The sequence below is a fragment of the Parasteatoda tepidariorum genome, chromosome 3, assembly GCF_982258835.1.
Source record: "Parasteatoda tepidariorum strain Cologne lab strain chromosome 3, Ptep-v5.0, whole genome shotgun sequence".
Lineage (NCBI taxonomy): Eukaryota > Metazoa > Arthropoda > Arachnida > Araneae > Theridiidae > Parasteatoda > Parasteatoda tepidariorum.
Window position 1 is genome coordinate 15,904,218 of NC_141757.1, and position 19,199 is coordinate 15,923,416.

A 19,199-nucleotide genomic window follows, 5' to 3' on the forward strand; every position below is an offset into this window, starting at 1 on the left:
ATTTAACATATTTATTTTTACATACTAAAAGACATCTTCAAATAAATATGAAATGTAAAGTTTAGATTATTTAAGAAATAAATAATTTTTTTTTAGAGTATGTAATTGCTTTAATTTGTGTTAATGAAGATCTATCAGTTAAATATATATTACTTTAAATTAATTACTGGAAACTAATCTATCCTTAATTTAAGTTCAAGACGAAACTACTCAAATTAATTTTATATCTTAAATATATTGACCTAATAATTTTATGTTTTAAAAAAAATAAATGGCTGAAAAATTGGAAAAGAACCAAAAATAGATGAGAGGTGACGTAGAGAGGAAAAAAAAAATTTTTTTTTTTGAAAATATTAAATAAATAAAAAAAAGGGCGGATCAATGTCAAAGTTATCTCAAAAATAGTTTTCACCATTCTCATCACAGCTGTTTCGTAGAAGATAAGAGCTTTTAACAGTTTTGGAAAGGATATAGATCTTAAAAAGTTTTGCTACTAATCTCTGTAGATAGGTTTCTTCGTTCAGAATTAAACTTAGATTTTAATCCGATGATGCAAGAGAGAGAGAAAGAAGAATTGATTTTTCGCCAAGAGAAAAGAGGACAGTAATATATTTATGCGGATAAAAGTTGCGTTTAGTAAAAATAAGGGGTGAAAAGTTTATTAATAGGTTTTCGATAATGTGATCACCGCTAAAGGCGTCGAATTCTCTCGAGTAAACTGAAAAATTTTAAATTAAGTGATTCGATTCATGAATCTTAAATCTCGTTTAGAATGCGGTGTTGAGAAGAATATGAGTTAGGCATAGTGGGAATGCATTTTTGAATTGGGTAGTTAATTATTAGTTAGTTGTTTCCGTAAATATAAACTTCACAGTAAGAAATGTAGTTTGGAGTAATGGTGCTGTTGAAATATTTTATGGAATGTCTAGTCCTGTGATAAATTTGTATTGGTAGCCTATTTAGACTGTTCATCACAGAAATTTAACAAAATTCTATTAAAAATCAATATCACTATCATTATTAAACACATGGAAAATGTCCTTACTGTTTGGCAATAACATTTCTGCCAAAAATAAAATTTCATAATTCTAATTAATAAAGGCAAAATATATGGTATTTAAATCATTCATTAAGTAATTGTTTTGTTCATTTTTAAACGTTTTACTGGAAATTCTGGTTTTGCTAGATTAATTTTAATCTTTAGATTAGTCTTAATCTTTTTTAATATTAATCTTTAATAAATAATCTTTAATACTCTTAATTTTTAATAATTAATCTTTAATAATTAATCTTTAACAATCTTAATCTTTAATAATCTTAATCTTTAATAATCTTAATCTTTAATAAATCTTAATCGTCAATAATCATAATCATTAATAAATCTTAATCTTTAATATTCTTAATCATTAATAAATCTTAATCCTAAATAATGATCTTTTCATTAATCTTTATTATATTTTTTCCATGTTTTTTCTATATTTTTTAACTTATTTTATGAGTTCTATATATTTGCAACTTATGAGCAGTAAATAAAACTTACTATTCTTCTTAATTTTCTTCGTTTTTCTCTCTTTTCTTTTTTTAATTTTTGCCTTTATTAGGTTTATCACATGTTATAAAACTATATTTTAATGTAAATTTTTTCAATAATTATTACTAAAACGCTTCGGTAAAAATTATTTATCTTTTTGTTGTGTCCCCATAGAGCCTGAAATACTATAAATATTCTTGTAGTTCTGACGATACTTTTTTTTCCAGGGTAGTAACATACTTAAATGATTATAACTAAATAAATCGAAAATGTGTCATTATAATCTTATAAAATAAATCTTTTTTTTACATTTTGTCATATCATAAATCATTGATAAATTCTTTTACACGATTTGATTCTTGACTTGATTCTTTTTTTTCCGTAAATAGTGAATAAAAACATAAATAATGATCCGTTTCATAAATAGTGCCTCTGTGTATAAAAAATTACTTGTTTCATAAATAGTGATGCGTTTTATAAATAATGACTCTGTCAATAGATAGTGTGTTTTATCATAAATAGTCCTTTAATTATTTAACTGTAATATGATATAGAAAGCTTTCATTTATGAACTTCAGCATTCAAATGAAAATTAAATTTTGCCAATTCAAACTCTAGGAACTTCATTCTAAAAACGTGTTTGAAATAATAGGAAAAATGGATGAAGATTATTAAAAAATGATTACATGTAGTAGTATATAATCATGATACAATACAAATGCTAGTGAGTTATATAAATTATATACTTCTTGCATTTTACTATATCAAACTTAATAATAGATTCTTATCTACTTATTTTATGCTTAAAGAAAAATTCATAACAAAAAATATTGATTAAAACCTAAATATAGTTTGTTTCTTAAATATTTTTTTTGATTCAGAAAGCATCATTGTAGAAATCTTATATCTAAAAAATTTGATCTGAACATTACTGAATAAATAATATTTTCTCGGGGAACATATTTTAATCCTTTGTAAGATAAAAAAAATTATTTAAAAAATTTTGTCCAGGAAAAAATGGGTTTTTCGTAGACATGTCCATAACGAAACGATTTGCTATATTTTTAAATTTTTCGAAATAAAAAATTTTTTGAATTCTAAAACCATGTCATTTATGAGTTAAAAACTATGTTAGCGGTGCATGTTATCTAATATAAATAAGCGGGGCTGCGATTTTTTTTCTCCACCGCGCTTCTAAAGAATATAAACAGGATTAATAGCAAAATATTTTCAAATTTCGTGCAATTTATTTTAGTTTATAACTGTCGTTGAACAGCCGACTCAATTTTTGGTTTACGACTACTTATGTAACTCCGCAGCCTTGAAATTTTAAACCAATCCAGAAGACAAGTAAACTACTGGATCAGTACCCCCCAGTGGTATGATTTGTTATGGGAACATGAAGGACTTTGTGACTCAACAGACGTAATGCGCATCAGTCTTCGGCCAGTGGGGATCGAACCCACGACCTCTTGGAGATGAACCCAGTGCCCTACCAACCAGGCTATCCCCGCCTTTTTGTGCAATTTATTTGTTATTTCACAAAATGATCATTTTATAAACTGTTACTAAATGTTAAAATACTATTAAAATACCTTCCCAAAATTATTATCTACTGGCAAAGTCTTAACTCTGTTCATATATAGTAGTTATTTTATTCTCAAATCATGATTTTCTAACAAACCTTTATACTCCTTAAGAATAATTTGTTAAAGCTGAAAAATTGTGCTTTCTGTAAAGGCTAAGAAGTTAACTGATAGGATTTTGATAACAAGATTACAGCTAAGACGTTGAATTATTTGGATTAACCCGAAAAAATTTAAATTAAGTGATTCAATCCATTAATTTTAAAACTGGTTTAGAATGCTTTCTTAATAATGGAAAGCAAGTTATAAAGTGATTATTGATGTTATGTGTCATAAAATAAGTCTTCGAAAGTTAATTAATTAATTCATTTTGTTCTTTAATTTTGAGTTAATAGTTAGGGAGATATAGGGACATGTTGTGGTACAGAATATTGACATCGAATTTCCTCATTTTAACGCAATTCAACACACTTTTATATATATACATACATAGTAACCTATACCGACACATTTTGGGCCCCCTATTAGGCCTATAATTATTTCCTCTTGTAGGGTACACTAGTCCCTGGTAATATATTACGTGATCTAGTTTAATATTATGGGTCAATATTAAGGGGAGATATAGAGCCATGTTAAAATACAGAATTAGTTAATTAATTTTGAGTAGAATTTCATAAAAAAGAATTACAGTAAGAAATGTTATTTAAAGTGTTGATACCGCTGAAGTAAATACATTAATCGAAATTATGCATTTTTCACATGAATGTAAAACTAAAATATTTTTTCGATAACTAATTTTAGAATGTGTTTACTATTTTTTCTACTAAGTGATAGACAGATTGATGTAATTAACATATTCTAACGCAAATTTTAAAATAATTTTTAAATTAATTTCTTATTTTCTCATATTTTATGACTTTATTGTAAATAATGCGTGTACAGATTTTTATAATTTTGAGACAATTTGCCGTTTTTTCATATAATTTCTGTAATTAAAAGTGTTCCTGAAAATTTAAGCGTAATTTCTGATATTAATTTGCTGACGAGATAATTAAATGTTTTCAAACATTTGAAATTAATTTATTTGTCTCCATATTTACATTGTTTTAATATAATGCACTCATTTTTCAACAAATGTATTTAAATAGTTTTTTTTTCTCATTAGAACTACTGCATAGGCTGTAAAAAAATAATAAAATTTTAATTCCATGCAGAAGCAGATAATAAACTGAAATTCGCAAGACATTTCCTAAAAATTATCCTTTTATTTTAGAATCCCAGAGGACAGAAACAAGTGAAAAGAATTTTTTTTTACTATTCTATTGTGTCACATAATTATTTGGATCTTCTGCAATTAAAATAGAGAGTCTTCTTTTTAAGCTTAGTAATAAAAGATGCCTGAGTTTTGTCCCTGGACATTTTACGAACGGAGCTTATTAAAAATGTTTACAAAAAAAGAAACGAAAAGAACGAAAGAAACTCATCACTAAACTGCAATTTTAATAACTTACAAAGCTACTAATCGATAGCTTAAAACACGATGCACAATAGGAACAATACATTAATTTAATAGATGCAGAAACTGGAACGGAAAAATGTTGAATTTCAATAGTTAATATTTTTTTACGTTACATATTATTGCTTTTAAAATCTACAATCGTTACATTTTAAAAAGCGCAGAAAAAATATAATTAATTTTCGTTAAATGTATTAAATATTTTGTTTCATTACATTTGTTACTTTTTATAGCTTTTTTGTCGTTAATTTTAACAACTTCTAATTAACGTTTAATTAAATGAAAACATCTATTGTCTTTATACGAACAATTTTATAGACTCGCGTTATATTTACGTATTTACATCAAATGAGAGAACTTTGCTCTTTGTTCTAAAATAATTTTTAGGTTTTTTTGTGGATGATATTGTTTACTGAATAATAATGCAATTTGAACAATTCATCAAATTTGTACGATTTTTTTTATTTTCTTTTTTATTTAAAGGGAAACTGCCTGACTCAGTATACATGAAACCCAGAAAGCATGTAACCTTACGACAACCTTGTTTCGGAATTTTCTTTTTAGTGTCACGAAAATGTTTCTACTAAAAACCTTTTTTCAATAAAACAAAAATATTGCAGTTTCAAACCTTTCATCCTAAAAGGTTTTTAAATTATTTTTTTAAAGTTTTTTTAAAAAATATTGCTACTTAGGTCCATAATGACGTTTTAGCTGACGTCACACTAGCGATAGGATCAAATTGCATTGTCCATTCAAATTTCGTGACAAGGTGGATTTTAGCTGAGCATACAATACTTTGAGAAAAGAAACCTTATAATTACCTAGATTTAAGATTAATTTCACCTTGAGACTAGCTTTATTTAAGGATTTTTTTTTCAATCTTGAAAACCCTAAGTCAACCTCGATTTAAGGTTTATATATAGAAGGTTGTTCTCCAAGGATTTGGATTAGGGTAATGTGAGTAGAAAAGAGCAGATTGTCACAGATCTCGTTTTAAGGTTAGAAGGTTTACGCGCAAACTGCATTACAAAGCTTCTTAGGTTTACATTAAAAGGTTTTTGCTGAGTGAAAATAAACCTTATTTTGCTATCTGGGAAGGTGCTTGATTCAAGAATTAAAGACAAAACAGTCTCCTGTGTACCGATTTTTTAAAGCATAAAATTCTCCAAGCTTCAAGTAAATTCCGGTATTTTGTACCTTTTGCATCTAAAGCCTCAAAAATTTCAGAAGATAAAACGGCTTTTGCAGCAAAACATATGGCTAAAGTCGAGAAAATCGGCAAAACGGTAGCTAAATTAGTCATTCCTCGACAGGCAATAGGACCTTCCCCTTGCTACTAAGTAAAATAGTTATTATATGATGTTAAAATACGTAAAATTGCCAGGGTAAAATATCGAGTTTTGGGAAAATACTGCTTGGTAAACAAAAAGTAATCACAGGTACACTGTTAGAATTTTCTTTCTAAAATTATGGTAAAATAACCGACAGCATTCTGTCCATCCGATTAGCAATAAAGTTTACGGTAAAGAATATTTTTCACCTTTACGGTTTTGAAACCGTTTAGAACTAGTATGGTAATAAAATTAAGAATACAAAACTATACTTTTTTTTAAACCATTTACAGCTACCATTATTTCGAAACCGTCAAAAAAGAAATTTAACTAGACATAGGAGCTAGGCTTCTCATTAGATAATGGTCATTGGAGAGTGCAGGATACTGAAAATTCTTCATGTTTGTTAAAGAGAATGGAAGTGTCAACGCTGGAATACGAACCCCTGTTCTATCGGTCATGAGATTTGACCGAGTAGCTCTCTCGGCTATAATATGCATGTAGTTTCAAGGAACTAAGTTGCTTCATTAGGTGGACTTAGTTGGTGCAATAAAATTAAACGACGGTTATAAAAAAAAAAGTTATTCTTTGAATATCTTAAAATTGTAAACGAAAAAAAAAAAAAACTTTTCAACAAATTTTGCTGGGGCAATTTGAAAAACCATGAGTAGCAGTTTTGTAATTTAAATTTCTTTAAATAAGTGCTTCAAATTTAAATAAAGGTCACTTATCATCTTTTCCTACAAGGAAAATTAAACCCAAACAGTGATACTGAAGCGACGTACATAATTTTGTTTTTATTGTTTCTTTTATAAAAATTTATTCTTTAATGCTTGTTCGCAAAGCAGGGAGAGAAAAAACCGTCTGGCTTCCAGTTGATGCTCCTTCTTGTAACTTTAACCGCACAATCATAGTTAAAGGGCTTAACCCCTAAGCAATTTACTCAGCTTTTAAAAGGATGAAAAAGAAGTATTAACCATGAAAAGAACAACAACTTCGAAATAAATAAATAAGAACAAAGTAAGAACAATTTAAAGAAGATTAAAAGAGATATAAACTGACTTTAAACCTTTGTTTTATCACGTTAAAAGCAACGTTCTGTACAAAATAAATCGGTGTAGCTTCATAATTTCTATGTATGACACATTTTTAATTAAAATTAAAAAAAACTGTTTAATTTTTTTATTAAAAATGTAAGTAATACAAACCAAAACTGCATCTAGTGCCTTTACAAAAAAAACACTATACCTTCATTAACTCTCTTCATATGTTTTAAAAATGAAAACAGTAATTGAAAAAGATATTTCATTCATTAAAAATTTTAGAATTTTTTTTATCGGTTTTAATTTCTTTCAGTAGGAAGAGCTCGTTCTAAAGTAATAATGCGCATAATGGACTAGAAATTTATTTTCCATACATAAAAGGAGTGTAATATCTGTTTTTAACCTCTCAACAAAATGAAAGAAAAAATTATTTCATTCGCTATTAAAGAACTGCATTTTCCCAGTAATTTTCCCTTTGTGCCGATTCTCTTATCTGACCCAACTATTCAAAGACAATTACTAATGATGTTATCTGTATGGAGTCCTTTGGAAATGCGTTTTGTTTCTTTTACGGGTTTATGATAATGGCTTTGCAAATGTATTTTTAGAAAGAGTTTCAGTACTTTGCCGTTGTTGCCTGCCCCCTTCCCCCAACAAAATCATCACATACTAGTGTCATTGTGATTAACTACGTGTTTTCAAGTACAAGAATTAAAACTTTTTGAAGAATTCGAAAACAAAACCATAATAAATGGTTTTGTTGTTTTTATTATGTTTGTGAGAAATTAGTTTGTATAATTAAAAAAAAAAAAAAACACTAGGTACTTAGTACTTGAGCTTGCAGAATGGTCCTTTTTATTAACTGTAAAGCCTTGGCCACAATTTCGACCACTTTTCGATTTGCTAAAGCACTCAGAGTTTAACTTTAGTTTGGGTTTTGATGATATAGTTCGTTCAGCAGGAGTTGGCACTTGGCTCCGCCTTCATCACGTGGTATCCGACGATGCTATTTCGCTATTTTTGGGAGAAGGATGCGAACAATCCTGAACAAAGTTGCTATTTGGCAATCGTATGACAAAAATATTTATTTCGCAATATTTAGGTGCAATTTTTTTTGACATTAAATATTTCATAAATTGGATGATATTTCTCTCTTTTGAGTGAATAGTTTGCCCTTTTTGAGACATTTTGCCGTGAAAACAGCAGTTTTTAAATCTAAAATATATTTATCTAGCTAGAGTAATGAAAGGTATTATAGCAGATGATAAAGCGGAGTAAATGACTGAAAAATAATTTACTGTTTGCGTTTGGCGCGCATTAAGGGTTGTCTCATTTTCAAGTGCGGAGTTGTTTCTCCTCTTACTCCCGCGCTGAAATGAACTCTGCGTCCGAGGAGGTAGAGCCAAGTGCCAACTCCTGGTGAACGAACTATAATTTAAGTTTCAGTTGATTTACAGTTGCTGTTTTTTTACTATTAAAAATAAAATTTATTGTCATAAATTCACCAAATAGTATGGCAATCAAACTTCAGGTAACTTTCGTGCGGGGTAGAATCTTTACATTTTAGCAGACACTTCGTACTTGTTGATTTGATTAAACCTATGCCAATTGTTTTTGCACCGCTACAGACGATATATATTTAAACACTATCAAATATTAGCAAATTAAATTATAGTAGTAGGCTCGCTAAGGCGCTGCGCTACTTCTACTATCGGAGTTCCAAAATTATAAATGCACTGAGAAAAAATTATGGTCAAAACTACCAAAATAATTTTGGTGTTTTTTGCTCTATGGGAACACAAAAAAGCTCGTTATTTTTTACCTAAGCACTTGGGTAATTAAAATAAAAATAAAAGTAATAAAATAATAAAAACAATAAAGTAATAAAAATATTGTAAAAAAAAATAAAAGTAAAATACCGTTTAATAGAACGAGATGAAATTTGGTAATTCTATAATGATATCTTAGAGCATGGCACAAAAATCTTTTATTCGGTTGAATTTACTTTTCAATTTTGTATTTTTTACTAAATGTTCGAGAGTCAGAACTGTAATTTTGAAAACAGAAATTTCCGGTAAACCGTTTACGCATGAATGGAAAATAGATCAAACAAATGATTTAAATACCTAATATTTTATTTTATTAACTTGATTTATTTTTTTACCAGAAATGTCATCCCCATACATGCGGTAATTTTACCAGAATTTTTTTCTCCGCCTATATAAAATTGGTAAAAAAACTGGGGTTTATATAACTTAAAATTGTACATTTTTTTCCTTGTATGTATTATTGTGTTTAACTAATTTGTGTGTAAACTAATTTACAGTCTCTGCCCAAATTATTAGACGCATTATAAGATTCTATGTTAAATCTTACTAATCAGGTGACACTATACAGTTTCATTGTGTTTACGTGACTGACACTGGTTTGCACTTGCTTACGTTAATGTATCATTAGGTTAAACTAGACAATATATAATATAAATTCGACGATTGGATAAATTAGGCAATATATTATGAAAATGTAAAATATTTATTATAACAGGTATTATATTAGTATATAATTATAATTAGACCAAATTATAAGACGATTTGTAGTTCTTTTGTAATTACATGTTTTGCCCGAGTTTATAGGATATACTTTTATATTTAAACATACATGAAATGGGTTTTTAGTCAGGATATTTTTTATATACAAGGTATTTATAAAGTCCCGCACTCATTTTGATGTTTAATAACTCATAAAATAATAAAGATAGATTAAAATTAATAACATACATGGTTAGATAGACTCAAAAAGTTTCATGATCCTTGTCAATGAACTTCCACGTGTGCCCCCTTCGTCGCACGGAGAATATCAAATCGATAGTCAATTTCACTCCAGGTAGCGGCAAGTGTTATGAGTTATTAAACATCAAAATAGGTGTTTCTGGTTTCGTTACTCGCCATAATGTGCGCATAGGGGGATCTGAAAGTCCCCATGAATACGGTGAGACACAAAGGAATTCCCCAAAGGTTAATGTGTGGTGTGGAGTAATGCGCGACCGAGTCATTGGGCCTTTCGTTTTTACAGAAAAGACGGTCTCATCAGTCGTATACTTAGACATGTTGGAAAACTTCTTATTTCCACAACTAGAAGAGCTTCAGCCGCCACATGTCTTTTTGCAACAAGATAGTGCACCACCTCATTGGGGTATCATCGTTCGTAGTTCTGCGAATGACTATTTTCCAGGAAGATGGATTGGGCGAGGAGGTCCAATTCCTTGTCCACCCAGATCACCTGATATAACGCCGCTGAACTTTTTTCTTTGGGCATTTATAAAGGACAATGTTTACAGGAGCATCGTGTCGAACATTGATGACTTAAAAGCCAGAATTACAACCGCAATAGCCTCTGTGGATGCCGACATGCTTGCCGCTACCTGACGTGAAATTGACTATTGACTTGATATTCTCCATGCGACGAAGGGGGCACATGTGGAAGCTCATTAACAAGGGTCATGAAACTTTTTGAGTCTATCTAACCTTTTAAGTTATTAATTTAAATCTATCTTTATTATTTTATGAGTTATTAAACATCAAAATGGGTCCGGGACTTTATAAACACCCTGTACTTCCGATATGTATTTAGTTTTAATGTATTGCATTCCAATGTAAAGGCCTGTTTACATGGTTTAAGCTCTTGAATCCGAGAAATTGGAGGAATTTCTCTCTCCAAGAAATTGATGATTCGTCGACATTATCCAATTTCTTGAATGTCATTGATTGGTCAGAAGAAAAACTCGGGCATGCGCATTGTTGATTATCAACATTATAAAACTATACTTATTTAAAACATTATAAAACTATACTTATTTATACATTATAAAACTATACTATATTATTGAATTTAGAATTACTAAATAAATTCAAATAAAATCATAATAACACAAGTAGTCCATAGCAAATTAATTTATTTGGACTAGAATCTATGAAAATAGACAACAAAATGACGTAATCCGATGCCTGCTTGTTGACGTCACAAAACTTAAGAAGCTGATTGGTTGAGGGAAGAAAAACTTGGATAGAAAGTAGAACTTGCTCTACCATCGTGCAAGAACCAAGTAAAACAAATTTCCATCAATTTCAATCAATTTTCGTCCAAGAACTTGGATCGTATAAACAGGCCTTTAACCGATTGATGCACGAACGTAAATAAGTGCAAACCAGTTTCAGTCACGTAAAAACAATAACGCTATATAGTATCACCTGATAGCTAAGATTTTACATAGAATCTTATAGTGCTTCTAGTAATTTATAAAATGTATTACGTTACAATGAAAGAGTTTCCGTGAGTATGTTAGCCAGCATATCAAAGAAAGAATAAATTTTAGTTATATTTATTTAATTTTAGTTATATAGTATTTATTCTGGTGATGTCAATAAAAATTTAATTTGACATTTTTCTTTGTTCAACCCTTATTTATGCCCTTTAGGTGTGAAATAAAACTCTTTCTTTCTTGATATATTGAAAATAGAACCTAGTTTTCTGGAGCTTTGCGTTCTGTGACTGTCTTAAATTATTCTATTTTCTATGTTGTCTTATTATTATAGATTGATTTTGATGTATTCGTATATGAATATCTCCTCTCATCCTGAAATAAAAGTTACCTATTTTATTTTCATTACTACAGGGCGTCTAAATGTTTTGTCTAATTATTATAGTATACTAATATGATACCTGATATAATAAATATTCTATATTTATATAATATATCGTCTAATTTGTCCAATCGTCGAATTTATATTATATATCGTCTAATTTAACAAATTGATACACGAACGTAAGCAAGTACAAACCTGTTTCAGTTTTTCGGTTTTAGTTTTAATATATTGCTTTATAATGTTTATCAATTTATACATAAGCATGAGCAAGTGCGTTTCAGCCACGTAGAAACAATAAAGCTGTGTAGTATCACCTGATAATTAAGATTTTATTCTTTTTACGTGGTTGAAACCGGTTTACACTTGTTTATGCTCGTGTATGAATTGGTTAACATTGTAATGCAATACATTAAAAATAAATACAAATAGGAAGTAAATAAAAAATCTCCTGATTAAAAACCCATTACATGTATGTTTAAATATGAAAGTATTGCATATAAACTCGTGCATAACCATGCAATTATTAAAACACTACAGTGCGTCTAATATTTTGATCTAATTATTGTAATATATTAATATGATACCTGATCTAATAAATATTCTATATTTATATAATATATCGTCTAATTTATCCAATCCTCAAATTTATATTATATATAGTCTAATTTAACCCGTTGATACACGAACGTAAGCAAGTGCAAACCTGTTTCAGCCGCGTAAAAACAATACAGCTGTATAGTATCATCTGATAATTAAGATTTTACGTAGAATCTTATAGTGCGTCTAATAATTTGACCAGGCATTGTATGCAGATCTAATTTGGGAAAATAGAGTTGAACATTACATTTGTATGCACTAAAGTGGAATGATATTCATAGGATTCTTATTTAAAGTTTGTACTAATCTTATGTAAAGTTTTTTTTGTGATTTTAAATGAGCGTTTTCCTTTTCAGTTGTGAGCCAGCATTATGTTGTTGAGGTGTATGATGAATTCGTAACGGCGGGCAGTACTGCTGTACTGAGGTGTCACATTCCCGGATTTATGGAAGAGTATGTCTCCGTAATATCTTGGAGAGAAGAATTGACTGGAAAAGTCATACAACCCTCATCATCCATTGGTAAGCGCAATTAATAATTTTTTTTAAATTTTTTTTTATTTTTTATTTCATAGCCGTCATTGAACAGCCTTGTAATTTTGAACCCAATCCAGAAGACAAAGAAACTCCTGGATCATGTTTCGGAACAAATTTGCCTTCGTGAAGGACTTTTTGAGGGAACTAACCCGCATTTGCCTTACATAGAGAGGAAGACCACGAGAACCTCTTACGGTTAGCTTGACCGTAAGGGGACTTTAAACCTCTTGCCGTCACGCCTTTAAATCCTCTAAATCATAGCCCGTCTACCACTGAGGATATTTTACGTCAGTACTCTGGTCGATGCGGGATTCGTATAGACCAGTCATCTCTTGGAATCGAACCCGGTTCACGTCATTGGAAGGCCAACGCTGTATAACCTGAGACACAACGGCTGTTTTGTTAAGTTTATTTTTTTATACAGTTAACTAATCAGAAACTATTTTCATACTTTTCTCTCATAGAAAATAATATTTAATATATTTTTTACTCCATTTTGTAGAATATTTTATTTTATGCAAAGAGAGTTGGTAATAAACATTTTTATCTCTCCCAATTTTTAAAATTGAAATAACCAATTTAAATTCTGCCTTTTTTAAAACAAAATATAGTGTTTTTAAAATTGTTTGTCATGAAACAATTGTTGTAACACCCTGAGTATGCAGTAAAAATTCCGGTTTAAATTACGGTACAAAGTACCCGCACTTCCATAAAATCCATTTTACCGTAAAATCCATTTTTACTATTAAATATTATGCTGTAAATTTTACAGTAATATTTATTTTATTAAAATGTTGCAGTGATTTTACGGTAATAATACTTTTTACCGTAATTTGATCCTTAATTTTTACAGTGCAAAGTGCGTTTGAAAGGTACTATATCAGACGATTTGAGTTCCAAATAAAAATTAAAATAGAGATTAGAGAACTAAAATTGAATTATTAAATTGAAACATAGTAAAGTAAATTAAATATGAGCAAAAAAACATGGAAGTAAATACAAGATTTTATCAAGTGGCCACCTTACATGCATTCATGCGGGAGCTTAATTATGAAAAATAGTTTAATAAAACAAAAATGTTATTTGCGTCCCCTAACCCCTTTGGAAGATATAAAGACAGATTCAATGCGTGAAAATTAAAACAATTTATAAACCGAAAATGAAAAAAAAAAAATATAGGTTAAAATTCAAAAAAAGAAAAATTGTTTGATAAACGCAAATATTTTTAAATTAGTTGGGGGGGGGATTAGTTGGTTACCAAGATAGCAACTAACTTATACGGAGGAAAAAAATTTCTGGTACTATATTGTAAAAATTTTTCTGACTTAAAAAAAAGAAAGAAAAGAAAGATAGAATGGAAAAAACATACTTTTTGGTAAATAAAACCGAAGTAAATAAAACCGTCATTTTAAACCCCGTTCATATGGTAATGGTTTAACGGAAATTCTGGTTTTCAAATTTATACTTTTTATAACTACACATTTAGCAACGAAAACAAACTGGAAAGTAAAGTTAACATGCCATAATACAATACCCTAAGGCAGTGATTCTCAACATTTTTTTTTGTTGTGGCACACTTTTAACGATTTCGAAATGACCATGAAACAAACGCACAGATTGAAAAATATTAGATTAAAAGTTTTTTAATTACCTATTTTACACTGTGTTAAATAGTTTGTCATAATAATTTTGAATGTGAAATAAAATAATCTGTACTACAAAAGCATATTTATTAAGGGAATAATTATTTCTTTCGACCAATTTTTTATTTGTTAGTAACAGTTATTTATTTTTTGCTAGGTTTTAATCGTTAGCTTGTTTTCTATAATTATTAACTGTTATTTTTTTGTGATTTCTTGTTAACTAGTTTTTGTGCTAATTATTAATTGTTAGCTTAATTTTTGTTAGTTATCCTTTGTAATTTGTTTTTTATATATTTGTTTTTTTAGTTATCCTTTGTTAATTTATTTATTAATTGCATAGCTTACTTTAATGATTAGCTCTTACAACATTTTTTAAAATTGTGTGTCATATACAATTTAAACATTTCCATCTTATTTTAAGATTGTCAGAGACAAGACAATCGCCGACAAAGATGTTCACGCGGTTAAAGCGTGGAAAAATTATAAAAAGTATTTACATATATATACACTTTTCTTTAATTTAAACTTTACTCATAATAAAAAAAAGCATTATAATTTTTATTGTATCATTTCTAATATTTGGTGGCATATTTTAAGAATTTGGCGGCACACGAAAGTGCCGCGGCGCAGTGGTTGAGAATCACTGCTCTAAGGTAATGCCATACTCTAAGGCAGGGGTGTCAAACTCATGGCCCGCGGGTCGCATGCGGCCCGAGATGAACATTTTTGTGGCCCAGTCAATATATTCGAATCAAAGTAAAAATAAAATAAAAATGTGAATTAGAAACGAAACCAGCATATAAAATTATAATATACTTTATTTATAAACTATACGAATCATTTTAAATTGTCCGCGCGAAAATGTAAAATTCTAATTGGCTGAAATGGAGTCCGTTTCACACTAAGCTATCAATTCTGGGATTTGAAAGAAAAAATATGTAAGTTTTTTCAAACTATAAATCAAGATACAAGCTTGTTTTCCGATCAAATATGGTTGCAAGATTTATCTTTTATGGGTGATATAACCAAACACTTATCCGATGTAAATTTATTGTTACAAGGCAAGGATCAGATTATTACGAACATGTTTGACATAATTAAAGCATTCAAATGTAAACTATTTCTTCGGGAAGGGCAACTGAAAAATGAAGATTTAACGCACTTCCCAACGTGCAACAAGAGCAAATCTAGTTTAGAGGATACTGCATCGTATCAAAAATACGCAGAAAAATAACTCAAATCTTAGAACACAATTTGAAACAAGGTTTAAAGATTTTAATTCTTTGGAAGACAAATTTTGTTTGTTTTCTTCGATTTTCTCAATAAATATAGACTCAGTACCCAGTTATATGCAAATGGAAGTGATTGAGATTCAGTGCGACTTAAATTTGAAGGCAAAATTCATTGAAGTGGGTGTGCCTGAATTTCACGAATATTTACCGGCAAGGTTTGAAAATACTCGAAAATTCGCGTATGAAATTATTTCCATGTTTGGAAGTACTTATCAGTGAGAGCAATTATTTTGTGTTATGAATGGAAATAAATCTCCTGTCCGAAACCGTATTAATGAGGCTCACGTTGGGTCAATTTTGAAAGTTCGGCCAATAAAATTTCTCCCGAAATAGAAAATATAATAGCAGAGAAGAGATGTCAAGTATCAGGACGTAAACAATAATTTAACTTTATATATGTTTATTACAATTCAAAATAAAAATATTTGTTTCTATGAACATTGATTTTTTTTTTGCGTCCCACCTGAAGTTAAGCATTGTTTATTTGGCCCAAGTTAGCTTTTGAGTTTGACACCCCTGCTCTAAGGTAACATGATATAATTACCATTTTTTTAAAAAATTTAATTCTTCAGGACCATTCGACAGATTTCACAAAAATTTTGTAGTTTTCTATGTAAAAGTGCATTCTTTAAAATAATTTTAAAAAATTGCATAGCTTACAATTTAAAATATTTTTCGACTGTTATTAAATAATAAAAAATAATAAAAATGTACTAAAAGTTATTTTTTTTAATGAAATTACCTTTGGATGAACGAATTTTACAATTATGTGTAAAAATTTTTAAATTCGCTTAAAAAGATTTTGAGATACGGCGAAAGATTAAGAAGTCCAAACTTTGGACCGCTCTGTGACTAAGTTATTGGTACAATCTTTCCCAAATTGCGCATAATTTTACATTTTGGAGCTCTGAAATCGTAATCAGATTAATTAGCATATTTGAGGTCGCCCCCTCGAAGCATTAACATTGAGTCCTAAAACGAGAAGATCATAAGATCAAAAGTTATTCAGGGTGACTCGTTTTTTTTTAAAAAAATTTTTATATATCTTTGGCGCAATATGTAGGGGAGAGTGGGGTCAATTGTAAAATTTTTTACTTAACTATTTTTAACTAACAAAAAATCCAATATATTATTAGTATTAATTGACAGACGAGAAAAGTACACTATCCTCTACTAGAGAAAAAATAAATACCTTATTATAAATGTTATTATATTAGTTATTAACAATTTTTGACATCCGTGCACTTGTTACAATTGTCCCCACTTACGGGGTCAATTGTAACAGTTCATAAATTCAACTAAAACATAGTTAATTATACATATTATGATAGTTGTGATATATTTTTTTATTGATCAAAATAGTAGTGATATTTTAGGAGTAAAAATAATAATGAGCAGAGACCTAAAGGGTTAAACTTTTAACTTTAAGGAGTTAAAAATTTTAATTTATGCTGTGAAAGGTGACAAATAAAATAATGCACATGCAACATAATATAAATGATATAGAGGAAACTATTGGTGGTTCTTAAAGAGTTAAGTAATGGTTTGTAAACATACGATTATTTATTTTCAGCTGTTACAATCGTCCCTTTACTTATTGTTACAATCTTCCACAAGACGGCATTTCAGCTTCATTTGTAAAAAACAATGCTAGTTAATTAACAAAACTAATTTTTTTATTGAAATGTTAATTAAGGTGTCCACTTACATATTCGGTTAATAATTTTTATTTGTTTAAACAAAATTACTTTGTTACAATATAATATTCTAATACCAAAAAAAGTACTTACGTAGCGTGAAAATATCTTTTGTGATGTAACTCTTTCAAAAGTACATAAAAATGGTTGCCAGCAGGGGGTGTACATGTAGATTTCTTAAATACATCTTGTGTGCCACCTAGGAACCAAATCTTGAACCCGACACTCGAAATTTTTGCTCTGTTACAATCGTACCCTGTTACAATTGACCCCACTCTCCCCTACTTAAATCGAGCAAATTTAAGTGTACTTATGATGAGAAAAATTCAGTTGTGATTTCTAAAAGCATTTTATGTTGTTCCTCTTGGAATTTAAAATACATTAAAACATACTTGAATTGTTATATTATTATATTTTTTTTAAAAGTGTAGCTAATGAGGAAATTAGAAAAAGCTTTTTGAACTTTGGTAGTTTCTACTTGGAAAACTTATATCAGTTACTACTAAAAACTACGAGATGTACAATTACTAAAATCTATGTTTGTCATCTCTGTTAAATTTAAATATTTATGTTCATATTAAAATTTATTTTAAAGACGAAAAAATGATTCTTAAAACTACTTGAGAACAAATAAACATAAGTAAAATAATTTATTAAAAATTTCAATTTAAAACCTACTGATTTATTCAGATTTATGCGTCTTATTAGCATACAAATTCAATGAATACGAAGCGCTTGAACTTTTTTTTAACTTTCATAAATATGCAAATTCTACATTAATTTTTCGCCAACTTACACGGTAGTTACAAATATATGATGTTGTTTGCTCAAAAAAAATTACACTATCTTAAAAAACGTTTTAAAGAGAAGAGTTATAATTTTTTTTCGTGAAAGCTACTCCTTTTGTAGAATCAGAAGATTCTTTTATTTATTCATTTTACTTTTAATTTCGCTGTTTTACATTGTTAGGATGTAACTTTAATTTTAAAACTTCAGCTTAAGTAACGTTAAGTTAAGTTAGAAAAACAGCGAGATATATATATATATATATATATATATATATATATATATATATATATGTTTTAGCGATATCGACGTATATAAAGAATAATTTTTATCTTAGGATAATTGTTCATTATTCAGAAAGATCGCATAAAATTATACCAAATGATGTGTCTTGAGGAAGACTTTTGGTTTTTCTCTTTAATAGTTTTCTATTTTCTATTATTTTATTATTTGTGTTTATATATATATATTAAAAAAGCCAAACAATTCAAAATTTTTACTAATTTTTCTGTTTCATACTATGCATTAAAATTTTGATTCATTGATTAAATACGGAAAAAATGTTAAAATACTTTTCATTTAAATTAAGATATTATTTCTGGAATTTGATATTCTCGCATGCTTCAAATATCTTACAAAGATACATACAGTATCTAGGGACAGATTAAAATGTGAGACTTATGTTTTATGTTTCTTTTTTTTTCTTTTTAAATTAAAGTATTTTTTATAATGTCCGAAGGACATGGTACGAAATAGTTATTGTGCACGTTATTCTAAATAGATATCTTTGAAATCAATCAGTCTCTTTGTATTGCTTCAAGATGAGTATTTGCACGTTTGTGTCGAATGTATTATACTAAAATATCTTGTTAAATCAGCGTTCTTTTCCACTAATATGCTCTTATAAACAAATTAAATGTTTCTTAACTTAATTTTTCTCTTAACCTTTCACGTGTGTTGAAACAAAACTAACCTATCCTTCCAGAAACGTTGGAAGG

At 28.7% G+C, this 19,199-nt stretch overlaps 1 protein-coding gene across 3 annotated transcripts in view; it reads left to right on the forward strand.

Annotated features, from left to right (window-relative positions):
• Window positions 1-19,199, forward strand: part of LOC107450135 (cell adhesion molecule Dscam1-like) — a 446,044-nt gene that overhangs the window by 156,343 nt on the left and 270,502 nt on the right. For all 3 annotated transcript variants that reach the window (XM_087158866.1, XM_087158865.1, XM_071186796.2), the window contains exon 3: window positions 12,604-12,768. In XM_087158866.1, coding sequence (XP_087014992.1) covers window positions 12,604-12,768 — 165 coding nt within the window. The remainder of the gene's footprint in view (window positions 1-12,603; window positions 12,769-19,199) is intronic.